Genomic DNA, 27,562 nt, shown 5'->3' with positions numbered 1-27,562 from the left:
AAACAACAAGAACTAAAGTATAGTGACCCAGCAAAAAAAGTCTATACTGTTGCTCAAACTGCTAGAAATAGCAGTCAGATTCCCCAAAATTACACTCTATCATATTGACTAATGCAGCATCTTTATAAGACCCCCTTTGGTCATGAATGACCATGGGATTGCACCTAGACAGTTACCCTCTGAGGTACAAGTCTGATTGTTTATGGAATACAAGCCTCCCCTCTTCATGCCATTGATGTTATCCAAAGGAAAGGCAAAGGCTGATACAGCTTGGCACCAGTGGCATCGCAACTCATTTCTACAGCTGAGTGAACTGGAGCAATATAAAATTGGCTTGCTTAAGAACACACAGCCCAGTCTGGGAATCAAAGTCACTACCCCGTGATTGCGAGTTCAATACTCTAACCACTAAGTCATGTGCTTTCATAGCATCTTTATATCCCTTTGATTAATGATAGTATATAAAACATTTTTATATACCAGCACTGATCAAGAATTTAACAGCAATCACATGAGCAAAACAAGTACTGTAAAGTGATGGTAAGTTCTTTATGAGAATACAGTTTGTTTTATAATTCTGGTTTTTGATTAAGATAATATTCCCTAGTTAATTCTTTGTACCTACAATTACTAAACATAGACAGTATCTTACTGAGGACCTACCTTTCTTTGGGACATTGAAGACAAGTCTTTCTTTGATAACCCAGTAGGAGTTATGAAACAATGCTGGTTCTTTATCTTTACCAATATTTGCCCCCCCCCCCCAAAAAAAAAGAGACACCTTGCGTAAGTGTCAACCAATTCATGCACTATTAAAATATAAATTAGGAAGTATATAGTTCAATACTGTACTGGAGTATCCGTACACACTTTAGCTTTTGGAATAAATTGATTTCTTACATAGATACAAAGTGGGGGTTATGAATTTATGAAATACAATCTTTTTTTCAAAAAGCTAAAATATAACTTTTGTCATGTCTAGGGGAGAGCCACATGAAATCACATAAAGAATCTTGCAAACCAGATACAAAAATGCACTAAAATGTAATAAATATAAAAGTGCTGAAGTAGAATGGTAAAGCCAAAACTGGGTCAAAGATTTTGCTTACAAAGAGCTTTTTTTTTTCTATAACACTTACCTCTCAGTAATAATATTGAGGATGATTTTAGACATTGGCACATGTCCACAAACGTTTTGGTGGGAGGCACCGGCAGTGAAGTTTATTCCCCTTCCCCAACAAGTCATGCATAGGGTACTGTCTGACCTTTCTATCATGTAACAGTAATTGTTTATTTATAGATAGGTTTTTGACTACATCTTTGCCACCTGATATAGAGTATGGAGAATATGTTCTAAAATCTTTTTTACAGCTGTGTTTCCATGCATAGAGATAGCTCTTTCTTTCCCCTTACCAACAAAAACTCTTAGATGTAAGATAATATACTTGTAAACTTGTGCTGTAGTAAATTGAAGAAAATTGTATGGTCATTTCTCAGAACATGTCACTATACCAAAGGCAAGATTTCTATTGCAGATTTTATGGATTAATTAATTAGTCCCCAAGACCCTTTAGTTACATACCATGTTCTCTATAGATGATACACAACATCATTTTAGAGATGTTCTCTGATAAAGTCTTCCTATACAAATTTGAAACCAAATTTTACATTTTTCCTAGGGGCATTGTCTTTTGAGAAAGCAATGTTATTATTTCTAATCCTCAGTTTTCCATCATACTGTTAAGCAAGTATGAGGACAAGTCTCTGCATGTGATCACTGTTACAACTTCCATCAGCAGATAAGCTGCTGCTAAGAAATTAAAGTTATATATTCTTTTATTCATCATGAATTTTCTTTCTTTCTTTTCTTTGGATCATAAAACTCATTGATAGATTAAGTTTAATCTTTTCATATGTTATTGCTACAGAAGATTGTTTGATTATTTTTTCCCATTTTCTGCTCTCTAGCTGTGATGTTTAGTGAGTCATTTTTCCTAATCATCCTTTTATATCGGTTTAATACTCTAATCTACCACTAGATAACTCCCTGGCTTGATAAATTAGGAGAAAGATAATTACATTGCCTTGGAAAAGTTTCTATTTCCCAATACTGTTTATATAACTGTGTGTGTGTGTGTGTGTGTTGTATGCCTGTCATTGACTCAACTACATTTCTTGCACTAGATAAGTATGGTCAATATGTACCTGCTAATCTATCATGAAAACAAGGCTTGGTATTAAGGAGGACATACAGTGTAAACTACTCTTTTCAAGTATTCTTGTTTGGCTTAATGTACAATGGGATAGGTTTGTTATTTTTCTTATAATAAACTATCTCTCACCACTAAGTTTTTACATTGTTACTGTACTTTATCTTTAAAAATTTTATACACATTATATATTATTTTCTAAGTTTCTGGATTTAGAGAATACAACTACTTTGAGTTGATGGGAACTATTGTACTAACATTGGTGCTGCAATGTATCTAGCAAAGCTCTTAATTTGTAATGAGCCACTGGCTTTTACTAAGAAAATTACATTTCATTACTGTAACAAAAACCTAGTGTAACCAACAGTGTTTTGTTAACTTGATTTAGTTGGCTCTGATCTTTGAGGATAGTTATCTGTTGCTGATTGGCTCCTTATCTTAGAGATTTATCTACCGTCAAGTTTTGATAATAGAAACCAGGTCTAGGAAATTTTATGGTCTGGCTACAAAGATGAAACTTAAAACTAATAATCATTATTGATTGCTGGATGTATTCTGCTGTATCAATTATATCTTCAATTACTTTACATTGTATAAAATGATTCCAAAACTCATAGAATAAAACTAGTTTACAGATGAAATTTTACATCCACCATTTGTTTAACTTACAGGTTAAAACAAACAAGAACAAAATAGAATATCTTTTGGTAAATGATTTAACAACTACCTTTATCTAACACGACTGGAATTACAATCGATGGTATTTTACAGATGGCTAAATAATTTACTCTTTTATAAATGCCAAGAAATAAAATTGTGTGAGTTTTGTTTCCAGTGTAAGCATTTGTGTGTGGTACTGGACTATTGTTCTAAAGTCTAATATAAACATTGCAAAACCTATTCATTACAATGTGTTATTCAGCAAGGTACATTACTACATTACTTTTTTCGTTTTTTGTTATCTTTTCATGTTTGCTTGATGTAGAAAGGAAAATGCACATAGCCTTTTTTGGTTTTCCTAGGTTATTGGTTGGACAACCAGGGAGGGAATTGATGTTCTGAAAGAACATAGCTCTCCTGAGGATTAAGACATTTTTTTTATTTCATATAGGGTCTTTCTCACCTTCAAACTTATATTTAAAATCCAGTTGATGCATGCCTTGCCAGATTCATGTACTGTTCAATATATATCTCTTCCTCTTCTCCCAAAGATGGAAATGCTGGCCAGAAAGGGCAACATGAGCTTGCCTCTGTTTTGTAAGAATCCTTTACATAATGGATATTTAGAGAATCCATAGTATTGGTGTTAAAGTTTAATTGCCACTCTGCTGTAACATGGAGAATGGTTGGACAAAGTGTGTGTAAATACAAAAAAGATAAGACATAGGCTAACTAGCAATGGTATAAAGTTAGCAGATTAACTGCAACTGACCCAATGTACTTGTATTCAAGATGATACAGGATATCACATCTTGACAATGCACTGATGGGTTGGTTAAATAAATAAAAAAAGAACTGTTTGCTCAGTGCAAGTATATTTTCTCACTATTGTTGTTTAGCCTGTCAGCTGTCACAACCAATCTTTCTTTCAAGTCCCAGCCAATCTGCTTTTTCTTTTTTTTTTTTTTTTATTCCCGGTGTAGTGTATCTATGGCTAGATTAACCAATACATTGTTTCAGTTACATGCAAGAGATTTAGCTGCTATTTCCAGCAGATCAGAAAGCTGTAGGATCTCCTTGATGGAGTTTAGGTGAATTTAGATGAACCGATTCTTTGCCTTTTACATCAGGAAAACTAGATATTAAGAAATAGCTGTAAAATTATGGTGCTAAGCCATTTACTACATGATCTTCTGTTCTAAATTTACTGTAGTTACTGTTATACCCTCCAACAAAGTACATAACTTTACTTTCTCCAGTTATTCTGACTGACAAAACTGGTTCCACTCTTCTTGATTGAGCACTAAAATAATAAGGGTTTCGGCTTAAAAAATAAAATGTGTCTCTAATATATCTGCTGAAGCTGCAAGAAATGGCAGCTAAATATGCCTAAAATAACACTCTACTTTCTTAAAGCAAACAAAAAAAACTCATATATATGAAAATGGAAAATTATATAAATATATAGATACAGACATACACACACATATATGCATATATATATATATATATATAATATACATGTACATGTAAGTGGGATGACCACAACATGGACATCCATTATGCTAGAAGTAGACCACGTAGTGGTCATTCCTCTTATATGTATGTAATATAATTTTTCTGAATCTTCAGATTTTGATATGCTAGACCACTGGTTTTAAATTGAGATTAATCAAATTAATATTCAATTTTTCACCCTTATTATTTTAAATATATATATATATGTGTGTATAGATAGATACACATACATAGGCGTGACCACGTAAAATTTACATTCCGACTGCTAGTATTCATGTATGAGTTTAGAGATAGGAAAGAAAAAATGTTAAAATGCGGAAACTCCTATGTGGTCGCTTGATAGTGGAAACAAAAGCTAAATCTTTGACAAATTACACCGTACAGTCTTGAAAAGGAAGATATATGGCATTATTTCTGTGTGTACAGTGGTTGAGTAAAGGACGAAATGGTCATAGACGAGGCAGGCGTCTTTGGTCATTAGTAAGCTAGGTGGGGGTTAAAACAATTTGAGAAAATAGGTAATGGAAGAATGTAGTTGAGAGTGTTATTGTAAAAGAAACTTCTATGAGTGCAAATGACCAGATAAATAAGACACTGAGGAATTAGTGGTTGGTTCCTATCAACTATTAGATATCAGGCCTGTTACTAAACGCATAGCTTTCAACAACCATTAACAATAACGTGTATCTGGTTGTTTGCCAGTGCTAGATTCAATTCCTTCGTCGGGAAAAGCTACCTTCATTTGACCAGTGGAAGATTGGAGAAAAGAGAGCCTTCTCTTTCATCTGGTTTCACATTGCTGAAACCTGATAAAATAATTATTCGAAAATTTTTGCAAGTAGAAGAAAAAGTTCCATCTTTTGCGCTTGAATCATTTTATAAGGGAAATAACTTATTTCATGTAAAGCTGGATTACTTCCCTCTAATTAATCAACGATTTTTTTTTTTTTTTGTTCCCCACTACCACTCCACAACAAGTGTTGGTATATTTACTACATTCCCATAACTTAGAAGTTCAGCATAAGATTCCAATAGAACAAGTATCAGGTTTTACAAAAAAAATAAATACCGGGGTTGATTCGTTCAAGTAAAATTCTTCATGGCTGCAGGCTAATGAATGAAACAAGTAAAAGAAAAAGATACACACACACACACAGACACATATATATAATAATAATATTAGGGAGTATATCCAAACTTACAGGGAAAAATTAGATTTAGGATTAAATCAAATTTCACAGTATAAATATAAATTAAATTAGAGATAAAACCACTATTAGGCAAATCAAACAGTGAAAGACATAAACCAAAACATGAAAATAAATATAATTAATATAATATACAAAATATATATAAAATTTATATTTATAAATTTTTATTTTTTTTTTATTTTAAATTTATAAATTTTTAAACTTTTAATTTTTTAATTTTTTTTTAACTATCAAAAAGTATTAAAAAGTTTAATATAATAAGTACTTATTATTGTTATATTTCGGAATGGTCATATTGCCAGTTTAGCCATTATATTATATTACTTATTATATTATATTATATTATATTAAACTCTTTAATACTTTTTGATATTTTAAAAAGAAAAAATAATTGATTAAAAAATTAAAAGTTTCAAAATTTATAAATATAAATTTTATATTTTATTTATTTTGTATATTATATTAATTATATTTATTTTTATGTTTTGGTTTATGTCTTTCACTGTTTGATTTGCCTAATAGTGGTTTTATCTCTAATTTAATTTATATTTATATAGTCCAACGCACACCTGCATAGAACATGTACTTTAAATGATAATTTATATATATATATACATGCACACACACACATTGATATATACATCTACATACACACATGTATGTATATATATTCTTTTACTCGCTTCAGCCACCTGACTGGCCATGCTGGAGCACCGCCTTTACTCAAGCAAATCAACTTCAGGGCTTATTCTTTGCAAGCCCAGTACTCATTCTATCTGTCTCTTTTGCCGAACTGCCATGTTACGGGGACATAAACACACCACCATCGGTTGTCAAGCAATGTTGGACAGGACAAACACAGACACACAAACATATATATATATATAGAGAGAGAGAGAGAGAGACATATATACGACGGTTTCCGTCTACCAAATCCACTCACAAGGCTTTGGTCGGCCCGAGGCTATAGTAGAAGACACTTGCCCAAGGTGCCACGCAGTGGGAATGAACCCGGAATCATGTGGTTGGTAAGCAAGCTACTTACCACACAACCACTCCTTTGCCTATATATATATTATATATATTTAAATATATATATATATTTCAAAAATTTAACAAAAGCTAGCCTGGGTTGGACGGTTCAACTGGGGTCTGGGAAGCCAGGAGGCTGCACCAGGCTCCAGTCTGATCTGGCAGTGTTTCTACAGCTGGATGCCTTTCCTAATGCCAACCACGCCGTGAGTGTAGTGGGTGCTTTTTATATGCCACCAGCACAGGGGCCAGAGGAGGATGGCAATGGCCATGATCAGTTGGTGCTTTTTATGTGCTACCAGCATGGGTATCACAACTACAATTTCTATTTGATTTTTATTTTGATGTTGATGCACTTCATTCAATAGGTCCCCTCAAGCACAGCAGGTCACCCTTCAATCTGAGGTAAGCAAGCAGGCCGTCCTGCAAGCCATGAATTCACTTCATTTGTCGGATCTTTGCAGTCCAGAAGTCTCAGTTTTTTGTCATTGCCTCTGTGAGGCCCAGTGTTCAAAGGTCATGCTTGACCACCTCATCCCATGTCTTCCTGAGTCTACCTCTACCCCAGTATCCTTCAACTGTTTGGCAGTGGCACTTCTTCACACAGCTCTCCACACCATCCGTAGTAAATGACCATATCAATGCAAACATCTCTCTTGCACACCACATCCGATACTTGTTATGTCCAACATTTCTCTCAGGGCGCTTACATTCTGTCATGTGTGCACACTGACATTACATATCCAGTGGATCATGCTAGCTTCATTTCTTTCAAGCCTACACATGTCCTCCGCAGTCACAGCCCATGTTTCACTACCATGAAGCATGGCAGTTCATTAATTATCTCCTACTTTAGTTAATACTTAAATTTATTAAATATGAAGGAACTACACGTGTTTCAGTATTGGAAGATTACAATATATATACATATTAACAATTCTATACCATATATATATATATATATATATAAATACATATATGCAATTGTCAGATTTACAATTATTCCAACACATCTTCAGGTTCTTTTTCAAAATATTATATATCTAATTTTACATATGAGCGATAGTAAGAAACATAGTAATGTATACAAGAAGAGATATAATATACCCAAGAATTACCGATGATGTCTACTAATAATGATAATATAAAAAGTATAAGAAATAAAAAGGATATTATATGTTTAATTATTCTATATGGGGCTCAAGTGATGACTAATATTATTAAGGAGGCACTTAAAATAGTAAAAATGTTTTTTAAAAAGGACAATAGTTATTCAAATATATTTTCCAATAAAACCATAAGAGAAATGTAGACAATATCATTTCCTCTGTACGGTTTTACATAGGGTAAATGTGTTTGAAAATTTTGGTTCTTTTGGTATGTTTGTTCCCAAACAACACTTACTTTCATGCTGTCAACACTGCTAGATTGGTGCTGCCCAGGTGTCAAAACCATAACGATATCCGTGGGACAACTAATGATGGAGGTATGTTAGACTCTTGGTATAGCTGTTTTTGTATATGTGGAATAGTATTATAACACATCCATTTGATATATATATATATACCATATTGGATGGCATAAAAAATGCATAGGCATAATAGACATAACCAGTTTCTACAGTACATATTCAGGAAAACCTGTTAGTGCATTAAAGTTTATACGAGGTCTAATTTCACATATAGGCTCCAGGGTAACCTTTTTGAGAAATTCTTGTTTACTTATAAACCATCAAATATGGTATGTATACTACGTGTGCGTGTACACACGCACACACATTTTGCACCCATCGAGGTGAAGAGGCTCAATCACTGGCTACAGATCTACTACTCAGACCCAAGTTAACACAAATCAATGGAGTTACATATACACATATATATATACACACACCCACATATATGAATGCATGTGTATGTATATATATATGTATATATATATATATATAATATATATATATATATGCATATATATATATATGCATATAAATTGTATATATACATACACGCATATGTATATATATATAATCAGCCGAAATTGCTAAGATGATCTGGTTCTTGACTGATGACTGAGGGCTTCGAATGTCCCGTCCTGTGGTTCTTGTGTCGTCTCTGTGGTGTTTCATGTTCTTGTCCATGTCTGTATTTAATTTTACTGTTTACCTATATATATATATATATATGCATATAAATTGTATATATATACATACACGCATATGTATATATATATATATATATGCATATAAATTGTATATATATACATACACGCATATGTATATATATATATTACGCATATGTGTATATATATATATATATTTAGAGAGAGAGAGAGAGAGAGGTGCATACATATGTGTGTGTATGTGTTTGCATATATGTGTATATTTATGTATGCATATACACACACTGATATATAGATATACATACTTGCCCATACTAACGCATATATGAAATATTCACTTAAAGTCCTGTATACACTAATACATGCATGTACATACAAATGTAAAGCATTTCAAGGAATCTGTTTGTGGTGTCATTCTTAGCCGTTAGAGTACATTACTGCTGGAAATGGCTGTATCAGCAGCTTTTATCCAAAATGACACATATACACACGCACACACACACACACCAATAAGCAAATGGTATTTTCCATCTGCGATCTCACTGTGGATCTAGGAGCTGCTTTCTGTTGCTGTGACAACTTAATTGATGCTTTGTGCAAAAACTAATAATAGCTAATGTATAGTATAAAATTTCAAAAGCTGCATGAACTTAGTAAGGCTCCCCGGCCCATCACTACCAGTATAGTGATTCTATAGATAAATAATTGGTTTTATATATCTATATATATATATATATGTATGGATGTATGTGTACATTTTTTTTTCTCCTTTGTTTAGCAGTAAAACTAGTCATAAAATCTTAGAAGAAATAGATTGTTGCAGTGATTCCTGAACTTTTTTGACATTTAGTTCTACAACAGATGCAGGCAGAACTATGTGGTTAGGAAACAAACTTCTTACTACATAGCCCCAACATAATTTTTTTACTTTCAAGGCACACACCTTTCAAATTTCTAGCCTTGTGCATTTGTAAGTAATATTTATTAAGTAGAATGCTTTGATTGATTGTTGGTTGGTTCTGTTTATTAGAGATTTTCTCTTATTGATATATTGTTACTGTTTTCTTTTTCTACTCAGTGTAAACTCCCACTCCTGCTATATCAAGTACAAAACCACAAAGGTCCAATATCTTGGACCTTTGTGAACAATATGAGAAAAAATTATTATTATCATCATCGTCATCAAGGCAACAAATTGGCAGAAACATTAGCACACTAGACAAAATGCTTAGTGATGGTTCATCAGTTTTTATGTTCTGATTTCAAATTCTGTGAAGGTCAATTTTGCCTTTCATCCCCCAGGGTTAATAAAATAAGTACCACTTGAACACTAGGGTCAGTGTAATCGACTCGTGCCCTCTCCCAAAATTGCTGACCTGGTACTAAAATTTGAAATCATTATTAGATTGGCGAGCTGGCAGATTCATTATTGCATCATACAAAATGCTTAGCAACACTTTGTCTGTCTTTATGTTGAGTTCAAATTCCACCAAAGTCAACTTTTCCTTTCATCCTTTTGGGGGTCAATATTATAAGTACCAGTTGAACAATGGGGTCAATGTAATTGACTTACCCCTCCCGTAAAATTGCTGGCATTGTGCCAAAATTTGAAACCATTATTTTTATTAGAATAGAGGATTGGCAGATCGGTTTGGGGTTCAGAAATACCTTGGGATTTTTGTTTCAGTTCTTTAGGTTCTGAGTTCAAATCCTGCTTGGGCCAAAATTGCCTTTCATCCTTCCAGGGTCAGTGAAATAAAATACCAATGATACATTGGGGTCAGTATTATTGACTGATATGCTTCCCTCAAAACTTCTGGCCTTGTGCCTAAATTAGAAGCCATTATTTTAAGGCAGTGAACTGGATAAATTCATTAAAGCATCGGAGAAAATACTTTGTGGTATTTCTTTGGGCTTTTTATGTTCTGAATTCAAATCCTACTGCATTTAACATTGTCTTTCATCTTATCAGAGTCACTAAAATAATAACCAAATCTTCCTTATTTTCATGCTCCACAACTGAAAATAATTATATATTGATTAATGTAACACAAGATACACTGCTGAAATAAAAATTAGGATGGTCATGGCTGGAACACCTTTGATCATATTCTTCTGGATCAGGATGAACCTGGTGCTAAACAGCAGCAACAATAATATTTTATTGATACTGTATCAGTGTGTGATACATAGATTACTATAATTATATTTATCTTCTGATTAGCATGCCGGACAAAATGCTTAGCGGTATTTCGTCTGTCTTTACTTTCTGAGTTCAAATTCCACTAAGGTCAACTTTTGCCTTTCATCCTTTCGAGGTCGATAAATTGAGTACCAGCTGCATACTGGGGCGATCTAATTGACTGGCTCCCTTTCTAAAAATTTCGGGTATTGTGCCTAAAGTAGAAAAGTATATTTATCTTCCGATCCACCCATTTTTATTTTATTTTATTTATTTATTTATTTTCAATCAATATTTCACTCTTCTGACTGAAATATAATAGTTAGGCTTCTTATAATAATAATAATTTCCTCAATAATAATATATATGCATGTGTGTGTAAAAACATAGACAATACAATGAAGTCTTTTACAATTATATGAAGACACAGAATGCCTGATATCTTTCAAGTAGTCTCTATTGCTTCATGACTCACTCAACTGCACAGACTTGCCAATGTGCAGCAATAGCTGAGATACATTGTTATAGTCAGCCATCACTGGCAAACATTTTCTCCCCAAACTCTTTGCTTCCCTTCACTTTTTGCTGCTAAGTCTGTAATGCTGTTGCAAGCATTAAGTACAGAAGTGCTGCACATAGTTACAGTGCTTCTTGTTGTCAACTAGACACTGCAACCTGTAGTCAGTTTCCATTGCTTTCCTTTTTCCCTCCCTTAAACTTTTCCCTTAATAAATTAAGGAATTCTTCATGTTCATATGTTAATTATTTCATCATTAATATATTAAACTGTTTGGTTTTTGTTTTGTTTTTGTTGAGTTTTTTTTTTCAGAACACACAAAGCTCTAGACTTATAAAGAATTGTGTAATCTTCATGAACTTTTGAAATGCATTTAGACATTAAGTGAAATGAAGTTAAATGGCTTCTACAAGAAATCTAAACCAAGTTGCTGGCTTGACTTGCTAGAAGCTTGCTTCTATTCTAAAGTACAATACAATCCACTTGCAGAGACACATTGCTTCATATTTATAGGCAATGGTGAATGAGATTGTGTAATATTTATTCATTAATTTCTTCAGCTCTGATTTGTAAACCCAGCTGTGATTATACGTTCCCATCCTTTTTTGAGATATCAGATATTACATCATCTAATGATTCCTGTATTTGAGGTGGTCAGGCATGATTTGTGTAAGGTTTGACTATTATTTCTGACAGATAAGCAACCATGTAGATGCTTTCTCTCTGATCGGATTTCTTGAGTATATTCACAATGTAAATGAAGTACGCTAACTACAAATGGGATTTTTAAACTGCATTTGAAATTATCTTTTGATATAGAAAAATAAAGCATACATCATCATTATCATCGTTTAAAAGTCTATTTTCCATGCTGGCATGGGCTAGACCATTCTGTATATTAATAATATACATTCAGCACATTAATGCTTTCAGACAGTTTTCATGCCACATAATAGAAGGGAGAACATAGCTGATAATATCAACCACAGTGCTTCATTGGTACTCGGTTAATTTATCAAGTCTCAAGAGAATGGAAGGCTAAGTTCAAATCTGAAGTGGGATTTGAACTCAAATACAAAAGGAAGTAATGCAAAACCATTTTGGTATTGGTATAATATCAGACAACAATATTATTATCTGATATTACCAATTCATCCTTCCACCAATTCTAATAATAATAATAATAATTTCTTACATGTATTCAAGGTTAGAAATTGGGAGAGGGTATCAGTTGATTAAAATGGTCTTCCTATTTGACTCATACTTTACAGATTCTAAAAAAAAATGAAAGGTAAAGTTAACCATAAGGTTTGAGCTCAGAGCATAAAGAGTTGTGACATACACTACAAAGCAGTTTGTCCAATACTCTTATAATACTATTACAACTGCTGCTGCTATAATATTAATAATAGAGGCACAAGGCCTTAAATTTATGGGGAGGGAGTTTGTTGATTGAAACTTGAAATATTTACTTTCTTTAACTCCTAAAATTCCCTTCCCTCACCTGAGAAGGCTGAAAAACAAAGTTGACTTTGTTAAATTTGAAACTATCAGAATTGCAACTAAATAAAATAAAGCTTTTATGATATTTCTTCTTAATCTCAATGATGTTAACAAGGAGTGAAAGGTTTGCATTATCAGCATAGAAGTAAGGCTCTACCATGTCTACCACTCTGCTGCTTGCAAAGAATTTTTTTTTCATTTGCAGCATGAAACATGAAGTTTATATAGAATGAGAGAAGGGTAGAAACTGACTGATTTGTAGTAATATTCATAAACTACCCAATTGAATTAACTATGCCCATGGATCAATAAACTCATCTCTCTGAGGTTTATTTCATACATTATTGCACTTTCCATTTCATGTATTATTATTATTATTATTATTAAGGTGCAAGCTGGCAGAATCATTAGCATGCCAGGCAAAATGCTTAGCGGTATTTCGTCTGCTGCTATGTTCTGAGTTCAAATTCCACCAAGATTGTCTTTGCCATTCTTCCTTTTGGGCTCAATAAAATAAGTACCAGTCAGACATTGGGGGTCGATGTAATCAACTAGTCCCTTCCTCACAAATTTGAGGCCTTGTACTTCCAGTAAAAATGATTATTGTTATTAATAAGGTGGCAAGCAAGCAGAATCATAAGCACACCAGACAAAATACTTAGTAGCATTTCATTCATCTTTATGTTCTGGGTTCAAATTCAACTTTGCCTTTCATCCTTTCAGGACCGATAAAATAAGTACCAGTCAAACACTGGGGTCAATGTAAAACCACTCTCCCCTACCCCAAAATTGCTGGCCTTGTGCCAAAATTTGAAACCATTATTATTATTATTATTATTATTAAATAAATCAATGCAGTCATATGGTATTTCCCTCCATTGAAAGTCTTCATCAATCAAATTCTTTAACCTTCCTTCTTTTTCTTATATTGGTCTCTCTTTTACTGCTTCCTATTCACTTCCACACTTTAACTGTTCTGGCAGAAATTTTCCATTTGTTGTCTGACTGTAACTCTCCTTCTCTTTCTCTCTTTTCTCTATTTCTATATTGCTCTCTCTATCTCTCTCCTTCTCTCTCTCTATCTTTCTCTCTGTCTCTCTCCTCTCTCTCCCTGCTTAGTAACTCCTTCCTTTCCTCTCTAACAAATTTTGTGTCTATACATATTTAGACGTACGCGCACACATACACACATGCACATGCACACATACACCAACTTACCCCTGTAGTATCAGCCAACATACTGCTATAATAGTGCTGTCTCAAAGAAGGTGTATTATTTAAATTTCTGATTCTGGTTGGTAAAAATTTCAGTGTTTATTCTGTTTTCCCTTCAAATCTGTAATATTTTCCATTGATTATCATTTATTTCCATCTAAAGTTTAACCCTGGATTTTCCATATTGGTATATTCATAATTCGCACCCTGATAATTTACTTTAACTCTTTCGTTGCCGTCAGTCTACAATCAGTAGCCATTCAGTACAACCTTTGAACTGTCTGTTATATTAGTTGCAATTTTGACATTGTTTGTTCATTTATTTCGATTTTCACTAAATTTCCTTTCTTTTTTTTTTAAAGAATTTTTTTAAAACATTCAAATACATTTAGTTCTTTTTTTCTTGACTGTCAATTCCAATATTTTAATCTACTTCTATAATACTTGTAATTAAGTATTTTTAAAGCTAATTTTGCTTTAGCAAAGTCATTTTAATGTGCATCTACCACAATGAATATTCAACACATTGTATAAATATTCTTTTAATCATCAATTTTTCTAGTTAGATTTTTTTAAATATATTTAATTATCTTAATTCTTTATGTTGGATGTGCATAAACTCAGGGTGATTTTTTTTTTTTTTTTTTTTTTTTTTTTTTAAGTAAATTTCAGCAAAAGACTTCATACTATCTTATCATTCTTCAAACATTTTTTGAAATTTTGTCAGGAATGTGGAACTTAGTGCAAATAACACCTCAAACTAAATACTTTACATTTCTACATTCAAATCATAGTAGAATTGACTTGACTTGGCATTTCTATCTTGTTGCTCTTGGATAAAATTTTACCATCAGTAATATTAAGCCCTGATTTCAATCAGCTATATCACTATCCCTTTTTTGAATAAAAGGGTCTTGTGGGTTCTCTTCCCATGCAAAATATAATCAATAATTCAGTTAGTGATTATTATTATTGTTGTTGTTGTTTATTCATAATTTGTAATATCAGGTTGGCGGAAACAGTTGAGATTGTCAAATGCCGGTCTGGAAAGCTTTGCTATACTGTACCTAGTTTGATGCCTCACTGTTCTGGGTTTCAAATTCTTTTAAGTCTGTAAAATATCAATCAATAATGTAGGCAAGGATTGATTGAGTGATGATAGCTTTTTCTTTTATTTATTTATTTATTTATTTTGATATCAAACCATGAAGCCCAGTAAAAGTCAATTATTAGTTATATAAACAATGAGCTGTAGTAGAAGACACTTGCCAGAGGTGCCATGCAGTGGGACTGAACTCAAAGCCATGTATTTTTCATCTTATATATATTTCTTACCAAACACTTGACTTCTTTGATACTAATCTGTATGAGAGTCTCTCTGGGTCTATAATAAAATTTCTTATGTTAAAGTATTCATATAATCCCATCATAATTTTGTATACATAAGTCCCTTTTGTTATGTTCCAAACACCAATTTTATTTTGATTCGGTTTCCTTGTTAAATCACCAAATTTCTCAGTTTTTTTTTTGTTTGTTTGTTTTTTTTTAAGTTAATTGCAAAACACAAACAGTGAATTTCACCAGATATTACAATCAAGATGACTGCCTCAGTCCCCTGTCTGAGTGGCATATGTAATATATAATGATTCATACTACTGTGCCTCAAGGCAACGTTTATAATCTTGCTTACCTCATTTTGTCTGCTATGCAATACACAAAAGCATCCTCTTGCATTTCTGATGGTAGTTTTGCAGGTTTTATGGTGGCGGGGAAATTGCAGACAGTGTTCTTTATATGTTCTGTTGCAACACAACACCATTTTTGAAAATATTTGTTGTTGTTGTTATTAAGGCTGTAAACTGAGAGTTGTTAGCACACTGGACAAAATACTTAGCTTTTCATCTGCTTTTACATTGAGTTCAAATTCCACTTAGGTCGACTTTGCCTTTCATCCTTTCAGGGTTGATAAGATAAGTACCAGTTGAATGTTGGGTCGATTATTATTATTATTATTATTATTATTATTATTATAGTACGGAGGAAAGGTAGTGCCCATGAACCCTTTATAGCAGCAGACCCCAACCATTTTTGCACCACAGACAAGTTTCATGCAAAACAGTTTCTCAACAGACAGGGTATCACATTCATAACAAAACCCAATAAATTATTACATATATAATACAAAAACACTTTGAAAATTGTGATAGTCAATAAAATGGAAATAAAATTTACAAATTTATTCTTCTTTGTGGCCCAGTACCAAATGATCCATAGCCCTGTGACAGAGGATCCCTGCTTTACAAGACCTCCGAGACTGGTGTAACAGAGGGAGAGAAGATCTCTGTCACTGCTAAAAGCACCACAGTTCAGGTTGTTGTATTAAACTGAGCAATTAAATACTATTTGGGGATTTGGACAAACTTCAGAGAATAGTTTCAGTCAAGCACTTAGTTGTCTTAAATGGGTTGAGTATGAAACACATTTGCTGCCAGGGATTGTCTGCATAGAACTGGAGGAACTCTGACCAGTTAGCAAGTCTAAACATTAAAAGAGTTTGAGTGTTGTACAGTAGAAGGATGTGCAGTATGTTGCTGTTATTAAACAGTGATTGGACAATCCAATGAGTGCAAAGCTAGTAATACATGAATAAAGCATGTGTATGAAGGTAATAAAAAGATCAATGGTATTTTGTGTGTTGGTATGTCTATCAGAGATATGGATATTAAATGGTGCAGACAGTTCAAAATGATAAACAATTCAGCCTCTGTGCCAGCAATGTTGGTATGGAAGGAGTGTGAGGGCCCGGAGGAATTATATACATTGAATTCCCCAAGTACGATGAAGTCATCACACTGGGTGGGATTGGTAATGTGAGGTAGGTGTCATCAGTGTACAAAGTGAGATTGTCAAATAGCTTGATATGGATTGGGTGTTGGGGGGGATATCTGAATCAGAGATGTCTAAATCAAAGTGGCTAGAGCTCATTGGTAATTGAAGTCCAGATGAGAGAAGTGAATAGTGCATAGAGAATTCTATATATGTACAGACACTACATTTCAGAGCTACGTTAAAATACAGGGTATAGCCTGGACAGCACAGATAGGTTGAAGGTAGAGATATTTGGGCCTCAGGTAAGCAAATTTGAATATGAAACAATTGTAACTACTTCCACATTTTATGCAATTCACTAGCATCTTTTTTATTCATGCAAAAGTCATCACAAATCATGCACTTATTTAGTAGTGGACAAAGTCAGAAACTTGTGAAAGATATTCATGGTAAGGCTCTCAGCTCAATAGAGTTCAAATGTGGGATTATTAAAAGGGCCTGTATTAACTGGACGTACAATTAGTTTGTTTATTCTGACCTACAGCTGTTACTTTTTACTCTTTATATCATCATAAACACCAATAATTATGAAACAAAATCCATTGTGTTTCAAAACACTCTGCAGTGGTTACTAGTCTTTACCTGGTTGCCAAAACAGATTTTTTTTTCTTTTAATTTTTTAGTTTTTACCTGAAATATAGAATCTGAAAAACATGCATTCCTATGATTTCTGTACCAAATCAATTCTTGTCAATTTAACTTTGAAATTCTTTCTGCAACTGCTTAAATGGAACACATTCAAATTTCAGTTGTATTTCAGATGGTACAAATGTCTTCACTTTGAGTTTATTGATATATTCAACTATATACATCCTGATTAAATATTAATTACTGTAAAAATATTTATTTTTAAGTGTCAGTAAAATTTTATTTCTACATAATGTAATCAAATTAATTTTTTTTTTTTAATTCTATTTAAAGGGTGTCCATCTGGAGGATTCATCATCTTCAAATTCTGGATCAAAAGGTTGGACAGAGAATGAATTGGAATATTTCATAAGACAGTTAATGAACCCCCAAATATACAATAATAAAAATACCACAGCTTCTTCAAGTTGGTCTCAACAAGTTACAACAACTAGTCAGACATCTGTCCCATTGGAACCATCAATTATTTCAGGTGAATTACTCAACAAATGTCATATTGGTTCTTCATCAGAACATTTACCAAGAAAAGTCATCTTACACAACGATAAAAAAGCATGTGTTTGTCAGGAGAAAAGGAAAGCTAAGCATCGGACATTAGTAAATCACCATAAAACAAAAAGTGGAGAAATAAATTATGAGTCAACTATAGAGATCTCAGTTGACTCTGTACTAGACAAAGATATCTCCAGAAACGGACAGTATTTGTGTAGAGATTCCACCACCATAACGGCGTGTGCCGGATCAGTTCATTGTGTGCACTTTACCGACTCATGTTCGGATGATCCGGATTCTTCAGAAAATCCACAATCACAAGTCTCCAAAATGGAGAAGAGCCATGATGGCCGCAAGAAAGAACAGAAAAGACGTTTTTTTCATCGGATGATACCACGACCTTTAAGAAGAAGTCACAGTTGTGGAAATGCTAAAGATCTGGACAGTTCTGGTAAAACTACTAAAACAGAAATTGAAGTGGTAGGTAATAACATTGTTCTTTTGTGTTGTTATTAAAGGAGGATACTAATGTAAAACAATATGTTTATTGTTCAAACAATAAATGCATTGTAAAACAATAAATTTATTGTTTTAACAACCCAACATTCTAAGGGATTTCTCAGAAGTATTTTAATAAGTTTCTGATCTGATTTTATATGTTAATGAATAAGTTGTCTGAATGTTTGTGCAATTTTGATTCTGACAGAAAGACAGTAAGCAATTTAACCTTTTAGTGACTACACTTCTTTTGAGTTGACTCAATGTTTCAATTAGTTTTCAATATAATTATGAATTTTGAGGGACTTAGTAAAATATCTGCAACATTTATATTGCTATATCTTATGCTAGTGTTGACTAGCACATATCATATTCATTTATGAGATTTTGAGAATTTAATTCAAATATGAACACAGTTTGGGCTGTCTCAGGGTTAAACAAAATTTTAATATCATCAACCTAGAAACATATATATTTGGTTCTGAGAATTAGTTACTCTCCTATGGACATCCAAATACTTTGTTATTGGTATTAATCTGCTTCTAACATGAGGCATGTTTCTCAAAATATAATTATTCTATAACCTTTCAAATGTCCTTGGATTACCACTGAAGGTTTCAGTCTCCTTATAGTACAAACAGTAGACCAAGCTAACAAATGTGAGCCATATCAGACTTTGGCTAGCTGTTACAAAGTGTAAAGGAAACAAAGTAACTCAACTAGGAATCAAACCTGTATCACAGATAAGTTTCTGGGATCTAAACATGATTCTAAGAGACTTACAGGTTTCTCTGAACTCTAAAGGTAACAAAAATTATAATACTTCATTGTTTATAGCTTTAGTTAAACCTGTTCCAACCATGGTAGCATTTTATACAAAAATCTGCATTGTAGAAGACCTCAATAAAGGACAGATTCAGTTATATTTTTGCTCAATTCTAGTCCCTAGATACACCATTTTATAACATCTACTCTCTGATGTGTTTTTACAAACAATTCACAGCAGATCTGATCTTTCTCTTGAATTTAAGCCAATAGTAATTGGTACAGTTTACTAAACATACTACTCTTCTTCATCCACTCTTTTTTCTTTCATTTTCTTTTTGTGTAAAATCCAAACAAACAAGCTCATCTTTGGTATACAAATTTGTCTTCCTGTTAACTGGGTGGGAGTATTCCTTTTTGGTGCTGCTAATGCATGAACAAATAAACAGTAAATTTATTTCTGGTACAGAATGTTAATCTGAGAATTTAGTTTTCATTTTCTTTTTTTTTTTGTCTACTTTTTTTTTTCACTGGCATCAAACAACAGAGAAAAATAATTAAAAGACAAACTTTAGTTTGTCTAAAAAAGTAATTTTAAAAATTTGTTCATAAAAATAACTATTGTATGTGACTAAGTTATATGTATGTTGCTTAAGGGAAAGCTTTCATCTCAGTTCACATGCACACACACACATGAAAATCTGTTGTTTCTGCTCCTCTTTCAAGTTGTTGATCTTTTAATACTGAGATCACTGTAATTGTCCCCCAAATAAGTCATTATCATAACCATCACGATGGCTACTGTCATTAATCAGGGGTTGTTGTAGAAGACAATTACAAAAGTGCTATACAGTGTAATCAAACCCACATGGTTACAAAACAGACTTGCACTCAAGCAGTTCAGTACTTCATTTTCCATTATTATGAGCTATTCTTTTATGAGTTTCAGCCCAAAAGCTGTGGTCACGGTGGGGTACTGTCAGAAGCTATATAGAGATTTTTGCAACGTTTTTCTTTATTGTGTGTCTATGTCTTGTTCTTCTGTTATAAATCCATTCACATATAGCATGAATTTATAAGAATATTAAATCAACATCAGTACTTGATTGGTACATTATTTTATTGACCTTGGAAGAATGAAAGACAAAGTTGACCTCAGTAGAATTTTAACATTGAAGATAAAGGGAAATAACCAAATGCCACAAGTATTTTTACCTGATGTTCTGGTGAGTCTGCCAGTCCATCACCTATACTTGTAGTATGTTTTTTTCTATAAGTTTGGGGATACTGATATATTGTTCAAATCAGAACTAGTATTTTTTACAGTTAGGCTGCTTTATTAACAGCAACTACTTGAACTGAAAATTATAGCTTTCTTGAATTGATCAAAAGCTTAACAGAATAAAGTGCCTTGCTTATGAAGTACTACACTGTAGCTCCAGTAAGGTTTGAATTTGATTTTAGATTGGTAGCTTGACTGTTCATCATTTCAAATAGGGTAGTGGTTTCCAACTTTGAATTTTCAGGCCTCTCTGTGTCTACAAATGTAATACTGGGGTGTTTGCGTGTTGTGTTCAAAATTTTAAAAACGCTGCAGTGTAAAATGTATAATTACTCAGTTACACATATTGCTCAGTTTAGGGATGAAACTTGGAAAATGAGATTGTTAATGAAATTGGTTTATTAATTTTTCATGGTTAGGGTCTGTTGGAAAATCCATTTAAATGGTGAAGATTAATAGTGCAAGGTTGAGAATCACTGGCTTAGAGTGACTAATTAGAGCTAGGGGTGCCAAGCCATTATGAGATACAACCCATTGTAGTGCTGGTAATATGGGATGCTGTTGACTCTTCACCTAGTATAACTCTAGTACTATACACTCAATCAGTTTTACTCTTTGTCTATCTCTAAAATATATCTGTTCATCATGAACAAATAGGTGGGACATTTTATGCAGTATATCCTTTGTTGTGGATATACCAGTCAGTTATGGATATAACCAGTCAGAAAGTTACGATTAGTTTTACTGGCTGTAGACAGAGGTGGCACCTTGAGCAAGTGCTGACAACCTTCTTAACCTCCTGTGCTAGGGATATGGTAAAGACATCAGCAGCAGGATGCTGGATAATGGACAAGGCAGAGGAGTCTATAACCAATGGCCTGAAGGCTTTTGTGGCCAAGCAGAAGGCTCTGTACCATCAGACAATGGTTGGGCATCAACTAGCGAGTGAGTAGCTACTGCAGGGTAGCCTCATCATTGACCATGCTCATTGATCTCTTGTGTACCACTTAGTACTTGATGTGGAGGACCAGAGATGCAATCTAGTGGAGAGATGATGCCAACTACCTTACTCACCATTCCAAAGGCATTTTGTTCTGAGATTTCTGAACAGAACAATCATCATCAATCTGCAATGGACAGCCAATGGCAAGATGTGTGTGTGTGTGCATATCAGTTGAATAAAGTTAAAACATGGTCTGGTTTTCCTGTTTTTTAATATTAAAATACCATAATAAAAAACGTGAAAACCAGACCATGTTTTAACTTTATTCATCTGATATATTATTCTATACACATTCACATTGGTACTTTGTTGTACCCCTACTCTCTCTCTCTCTCTCTCTTTCTCTTCCTATATATATATATATATATATATATTATATATATATATATATTGTTATAGGCATAAATATACCATAAACAACTATATAAAAATGGAGGAGAAAAAGATGTTGCGTCAAAATTAGATTTAATGAATCCGAATTTGTATTAAATCTAATTTTGATGCAACATCTTTTTCTCCTCCATTTTTTTATAATTCTTTATGGTATATTTATACCTTTAACGATATTTTCCAACAACTATTTTAATATTCTTATTACTTGCCCTGGCTGTTTTTTATGAATATGATGAATCTTTATTAGAAATAATTTTTTCTCTCTTTTTGGACCTCTCAAAAAGTTTGAATTGTTCTTTTTTGAACTTATTTCTTCACACACACACACACACATATATATATATTGTATAATTTGGAGTAATTCTTACTACTAACCATCAAACAGGAATGGAAACTGATTTGCTTTACCTGGGAGGAGTTGGCATCACTTAGTAATTATAACAATATTAGAACTTCTGGTCATGTGGTTGGAAAATCAAGCTTTATTTTTGGGGGGGTTTTTTTCTTAATGTTTACTTTTACTCCTTTGATTCTGTTTGTTCTTTGTAAACCTCACCCCACACCTTGCTCTCTTTCTCTATCTCTCTACTTCTCACTCTAACACACCATAATTTACTTCATATAAGAGTCCTTTCTTCTTCCAAGCAGCTGCAGTATTTTATCTCTAAAATGATGTAACATTCCACCATCCCCACTGTCATTCTCTCGACTTTCTTCCTTCACTATCTTCTCTTTTCTCTCATCTCTCTCTCTCTATCTCTCTACCCTGCTTCCATTCTGGTTTTGCTTTTTTTTTCTTTTTCCTTATTTACTTTTCTCTCTCATTTTTCTTCCTTTACATAGTATATTTCTCTTTATTTTCTATTTCTATTGATTCCCTGCTCTTATTTCACTCTTCCTATTTCCGACGTGTCCAACTGTTACTATAGCTTCATTTCCCTGTATAATTATTTACATAGATAAGTACAATATCTGTGTGTGAATGTATCGCACATCTTTCATTGAACACGGATTCCTGTAATTTGTTCAATAGAACTACCAAATATTCCATAGACTTATACTCTTGATGTACAGAACAGAGCATGACTGTGTGACAAGATTGGCGACTTGAATTAGCAATAATCTATCCAACTGCTTCTCTACCCAATTTCATTAACAAGGTTTGGTTGACCTGGTTTGTAGAGAAGACACTTGTCCCCAAACTCAGAAACCTGTGATAGAGAGGTGGACTTCTCAACCACTCAGAAAAGAAATAGTAGTCAGTTAACCACCACCACCAGGCACCAACTTATTAATTATCTATGCCATTACTGTTATCCCTAAGATTGCTAAGCATCGGACAAAATACCTTGCGGTATTTCTTCTGGCTCTTTAACCTTCTAGAGTTCCAATTCCACTGAGTTCAATTTTGTCTTTTATCCGTCAGGAGCAGGAGGTGGGGGTAATTCATAAAATAAAGTACCAGTCAAATACTAGGGTTAGTTTAATCGTCTATTCCCCTCCTCCAGATTTCAGCCTGTGTGCCTGTATTAGAAAACATTATTGTTACTACTACTTCTGCTACTACTATTGGCGCTACTACTCATAATATTGCTATGAGTACCCCCTACGGTTACTATTACCACCTACGCTGTTTATAGTCACCGTCATTGTTACTACTACTACTACTACGTTTACTGTTGCTGCACAATCTAACATGACTATTTGCAGTATCACCTACGCAGCTACAAGGCGTTGCTAAAAAAATCACTATTTCTACTACAACTACTACTACTACTATCATCACAACCAATATTTATTCACCGTTATTATTAGTAGTCGTGATATTACTACAAGTTGTAGCTGTAGTAGGACTGCTATAATCACACACATACAAGTGTTTCAACTATTCTCCAACAGCAGTTCTCAGTTCTCAAGGCACACACGGACAGGTGGGTGGCCTTTTTCTCTTTCGTTTTTTATTTTTATTTTGGCCTGACTGCTCTAACCGTTGCGACCACCACCAATCGACATGAGACTTGGCAGGGTTATATTTAAGAAAATTTATCGATTTCTTTTAGTTAGATTTATAATTCTAACTCAGCTATATCGTAAATCTAAATACTGCTATGATAGTCAGTTTTTCTTTCCATCATACATTCTCAAATGATTTAAGTGACCACATAATGAAACGTCTTTTTTTTGCCTATATATTCAGTTGGAATCCTTTTCTTGGACAGACAAGAATTATTGTTTAAAATGGGCACGATGTGATTAGGATAGGGTCCATCGCGGGGGTTAAACTGGGCTTTTGTTTTGAAATACGTTCTTCACAATAATGGTTAATTGATAAGAGATTCTTTTATCTATAAATAGGACGTAAATACCGGATGAAGGGGGGGGAGAAAGAGAGAGAGAGAGAGAATGTATGTGTTGCTTTGACTCACTATCTGTCTCTTGTTCTTTAGCTTCTCTTCTATGTCTGTTTATCTTCACGTGTGCTTCTAGTCGTTCCCCCCCTCCCTCTCTCTCATATATATATATATACAGGTCGTTTCCCCCTCCCCCTCTCTCTCATCTATATATATATATATATATATATATATATATATATAATGTAAACAAAATTCGTTCCACCATCTTCTATTTATCAATAATATAAAAAGAAACTGAGCTTCTACTTTTTTCTGCATTTGTTTTTTTAGATTTTTTTCTTCCTGTGTGTGTCAAGCACACAACCATTACACCACACCTGTTCGCTCGACCTATTAAAAGTAGCAGCTAAATCTCCTACAAATCATACCCTCCCCGTTTAAAGGACACATTGGACAATAGAGTCCTAAACATACTTCTTAAAATACGTAGTGGTCACGGTTTGAATGCATTTGATTATAGTTCTGCTCGATCAGAGTTGACCTGGGAACACACACACACACACTCGCTCGACCACGTACCCTTCAGAAGTGCTTATCGTTTAGTTCCTAGTTAACCCTCACCAAGTAAATATCTTATCAAAATTATTCTTGGTATGATCATATCTCCCTTTTTCCAGGTTTAATTCTTCTAACTTTCTATTATCCAATTTCTCTTTCTTTTTTAAAGCAGAAGAATATGATCTGAGGGAGTTTTCGGCTGCTATTTCAAGCAGCTTAAGCAAGTGTTGGCTTGTTTTTACTGTTTGTATGCATGCCAAGTGTATGTACGTTTGTGTAAACACGTCCTTATTTCACATTCAGTGTGTGTGTGTTCATCATTCCACTATCACCTACAGACATCCCTTGCATAATGGATTTCTGCGTTCCTGCAAATTTTGCAGTAGCCTATTTGACGCGAAACCTATTTTCCATCGATTTCCATGTTATAAATTAAGAATCATTCCGAAGAATTTTTTGGAGAGGGAAAACACAGTACAACCACTTTTTCGACATGAAAATATTCTTTTTAACACTCGCAGTACAATATGTATACACAAACATTTGAAGAGATATGCATCAGGGGAATAGATAAACATATAGTAATTCCGTAGTACAGTGGACACTCACCACAAATGGTGTTGATTTCTGTGTAATAAGTGATGGTGGGACAATGGGAGTCACTGGAAGAAAACGGGATAATCTCTTCCTCTCTGCCGGTCATCATCATCAGCTAAGCTTGTTGTAAATACCTTGTAATTTTTATGTCACTTTCACGATTAGATTCGTTCTCACTAAAGACTTGCAAACCTCTATAATAATGCACAACCCTTTAGTCATATCCTATGTACTCAACTGAAGTGTAATGGTCGAATGCCTTCTTCTGACTGAAGCTTACTCTTCTAGTATCATCAGCTGTTCATTAGACAAAGTTTCTCTTTGGGACCCTAGCAACTCAACCATATTAGTTTCTACAGCTTTTTCAACCCTGCATCAGCTGACAGTGCCACAATATCTCCTAAGCTTGATGTAGAGTTTCTGCTGGTAGAAAAACCTGCCAAATCACAGATACAGTTTGGCCACATGATTTTTACAGCTCAGGGTTTCTCTTCAACCCATGATGTAACTAATATTATTTACTGTATCCATAATGTTGAATTTTTTTCCAGAAATATCTAACTGTAGATTTATTTTTCCCATCAATTGCTTTTATAAATTTTTCTGAAGTTCTCTGATAACATACTTTTATGTTGTTTTCTTTCATCTTCTGACTGTTGTGTTTATAGTGCAGTTTATTGCTCATATCTTCAAAGACTCTTCTGTTTATTTTGACTTAGCACTAAATAATATTTTATTTTGGCGCAAGGCCAGCAAATTTGAATGTGGAGGAAGTTAATCATATCGACCTCAGTGCTCAACTGGTATTTCTTTTATTGATCTTGAAAAGATGTAAAGCAAGGTCAACCTCAGCAGTGTTTGAACTCAGAACGTAAAGTTGGAAGAAATGCCACTAAGTAATTTGTCTGGTGCAGTAGTGATCCTGCCTTCTTAGCATTAAATAACAATCTAATGCCATACCACTCCTTTCATCAGGTATTAATCAAGTTGTGCTCTTTTTTCTGAAGATGATAATGTGGACTATTTGGTGTTCTGTTTTCATGTCCAGTGGCATCCATATCACTTAGTAGATTTTGTTATGGGGAAATGTGCTACTTTTTATAGATATATCATTAAAAGCACTCCAGCTTGTGTAAAATTCTTTTCCTTTCTTGTCACTTCCTAATTTCATACTCAAATTACTTAATAACCTTTCTCTTTTCACTCTCTTGATGACAGCATTTGTCAAAATTCTTTCTCCTTTTGGTCCATGTTATTTGTAGGAGCATAGACCTGGATAACTGCTATCAACTTTCTGTATTGAATCTTGCACTCACAATATGAGTTTCCATTTGAAAAATGCTTTTGCTACCCTGGTATCATCATAATAACCACACCTTCCATGCTGTCCTACTTTTTACGTTCACTACAAACCAGTTTTATCACTCCACTTTCATTCTAGCAACTCTTACAGGTTCCTAACACTTAAATTACAGATTTTCTCTTCTCTTTCATTAATTGGGATACCTTGCTTACCCTTTTACAATTTCTGTTGCTTTTATCAACAGGAGATTTATCTTTGACCTGATTTCTCAAAAGTTTTCACCAGGTTCCTTCATGTGTCCTCCTACTGTTGTTTCTCCCCTGTCAAGCAAAGACCTTTTATTTCTGTAGTTGCTACTGAGATTTCTGTTTCTATTGCAATGTTTTATAGGCTGGAGTACTTAATCTCATGCCTCCCTCATCCCCTTTATACAGGTTCTTAACTTGTTAACTCGGAATTCCCATACAAAAATAAGAGACACAATACAGTGACAGTATTTCAGAATTGTACTTATTCGGTAAATAACTTGATCTTAAATCCTTAAAAAAGTTTTTAGCCTGAAGGCCGCGGCCATGCTGGGGCACCACCTCTGATTAATGTCTTAACAGTATTGTCTA

At 33.7% G+C, this 27,562-nt stretch overlaps 1 protein-coding gene across 3 annotated transcripts in view; it reads left to right on the top strand.

Moving 5' to 3' along the window:
• LOC115212653 overlaps positions 1 to 27,562 on the top strand; it is a 219,029-nt gene that overhangs the window by 176,586 nt on the left and 14,881 nt on the right. For 2 of the 3 annotated variants that reach the window (XM_029781365.2, XM_029781366.2), the window contains one exon: positions 17,974 to 18,672. In XM_029781365.2, the coding sequence (XP_029637225.2) occupies positions 17,974 to 18,672 (699 nt within the window). Of the gene's footprint in view, positions 1 to 14,108; positions 14,243 to 17,973; positions 18,673 to 27,562 lie in introns of those variants that run through there. The other variant, XM_029781367.2, reaches the window with a different exon arrangement.

Source organism: Octopus sinensis, linkage group LG1 (assembly GCF_006345805.1).
Source record: "Octopus sinensis linkage group LG1, ASM634580v1, whole genome shotgun sequence".
NCBI classification, from domain to species: domain Eukaryota; kingdom Metazoa; phylum Mollusca; class Cephalopoda; order Octopoda; family Octopodidae; genus Octopus; species Octopus sinensis.
Note: the sequence above shows the minus strand (reverse complement) of the source record. Positions and strands in the feature narration are given on the sequence as shown.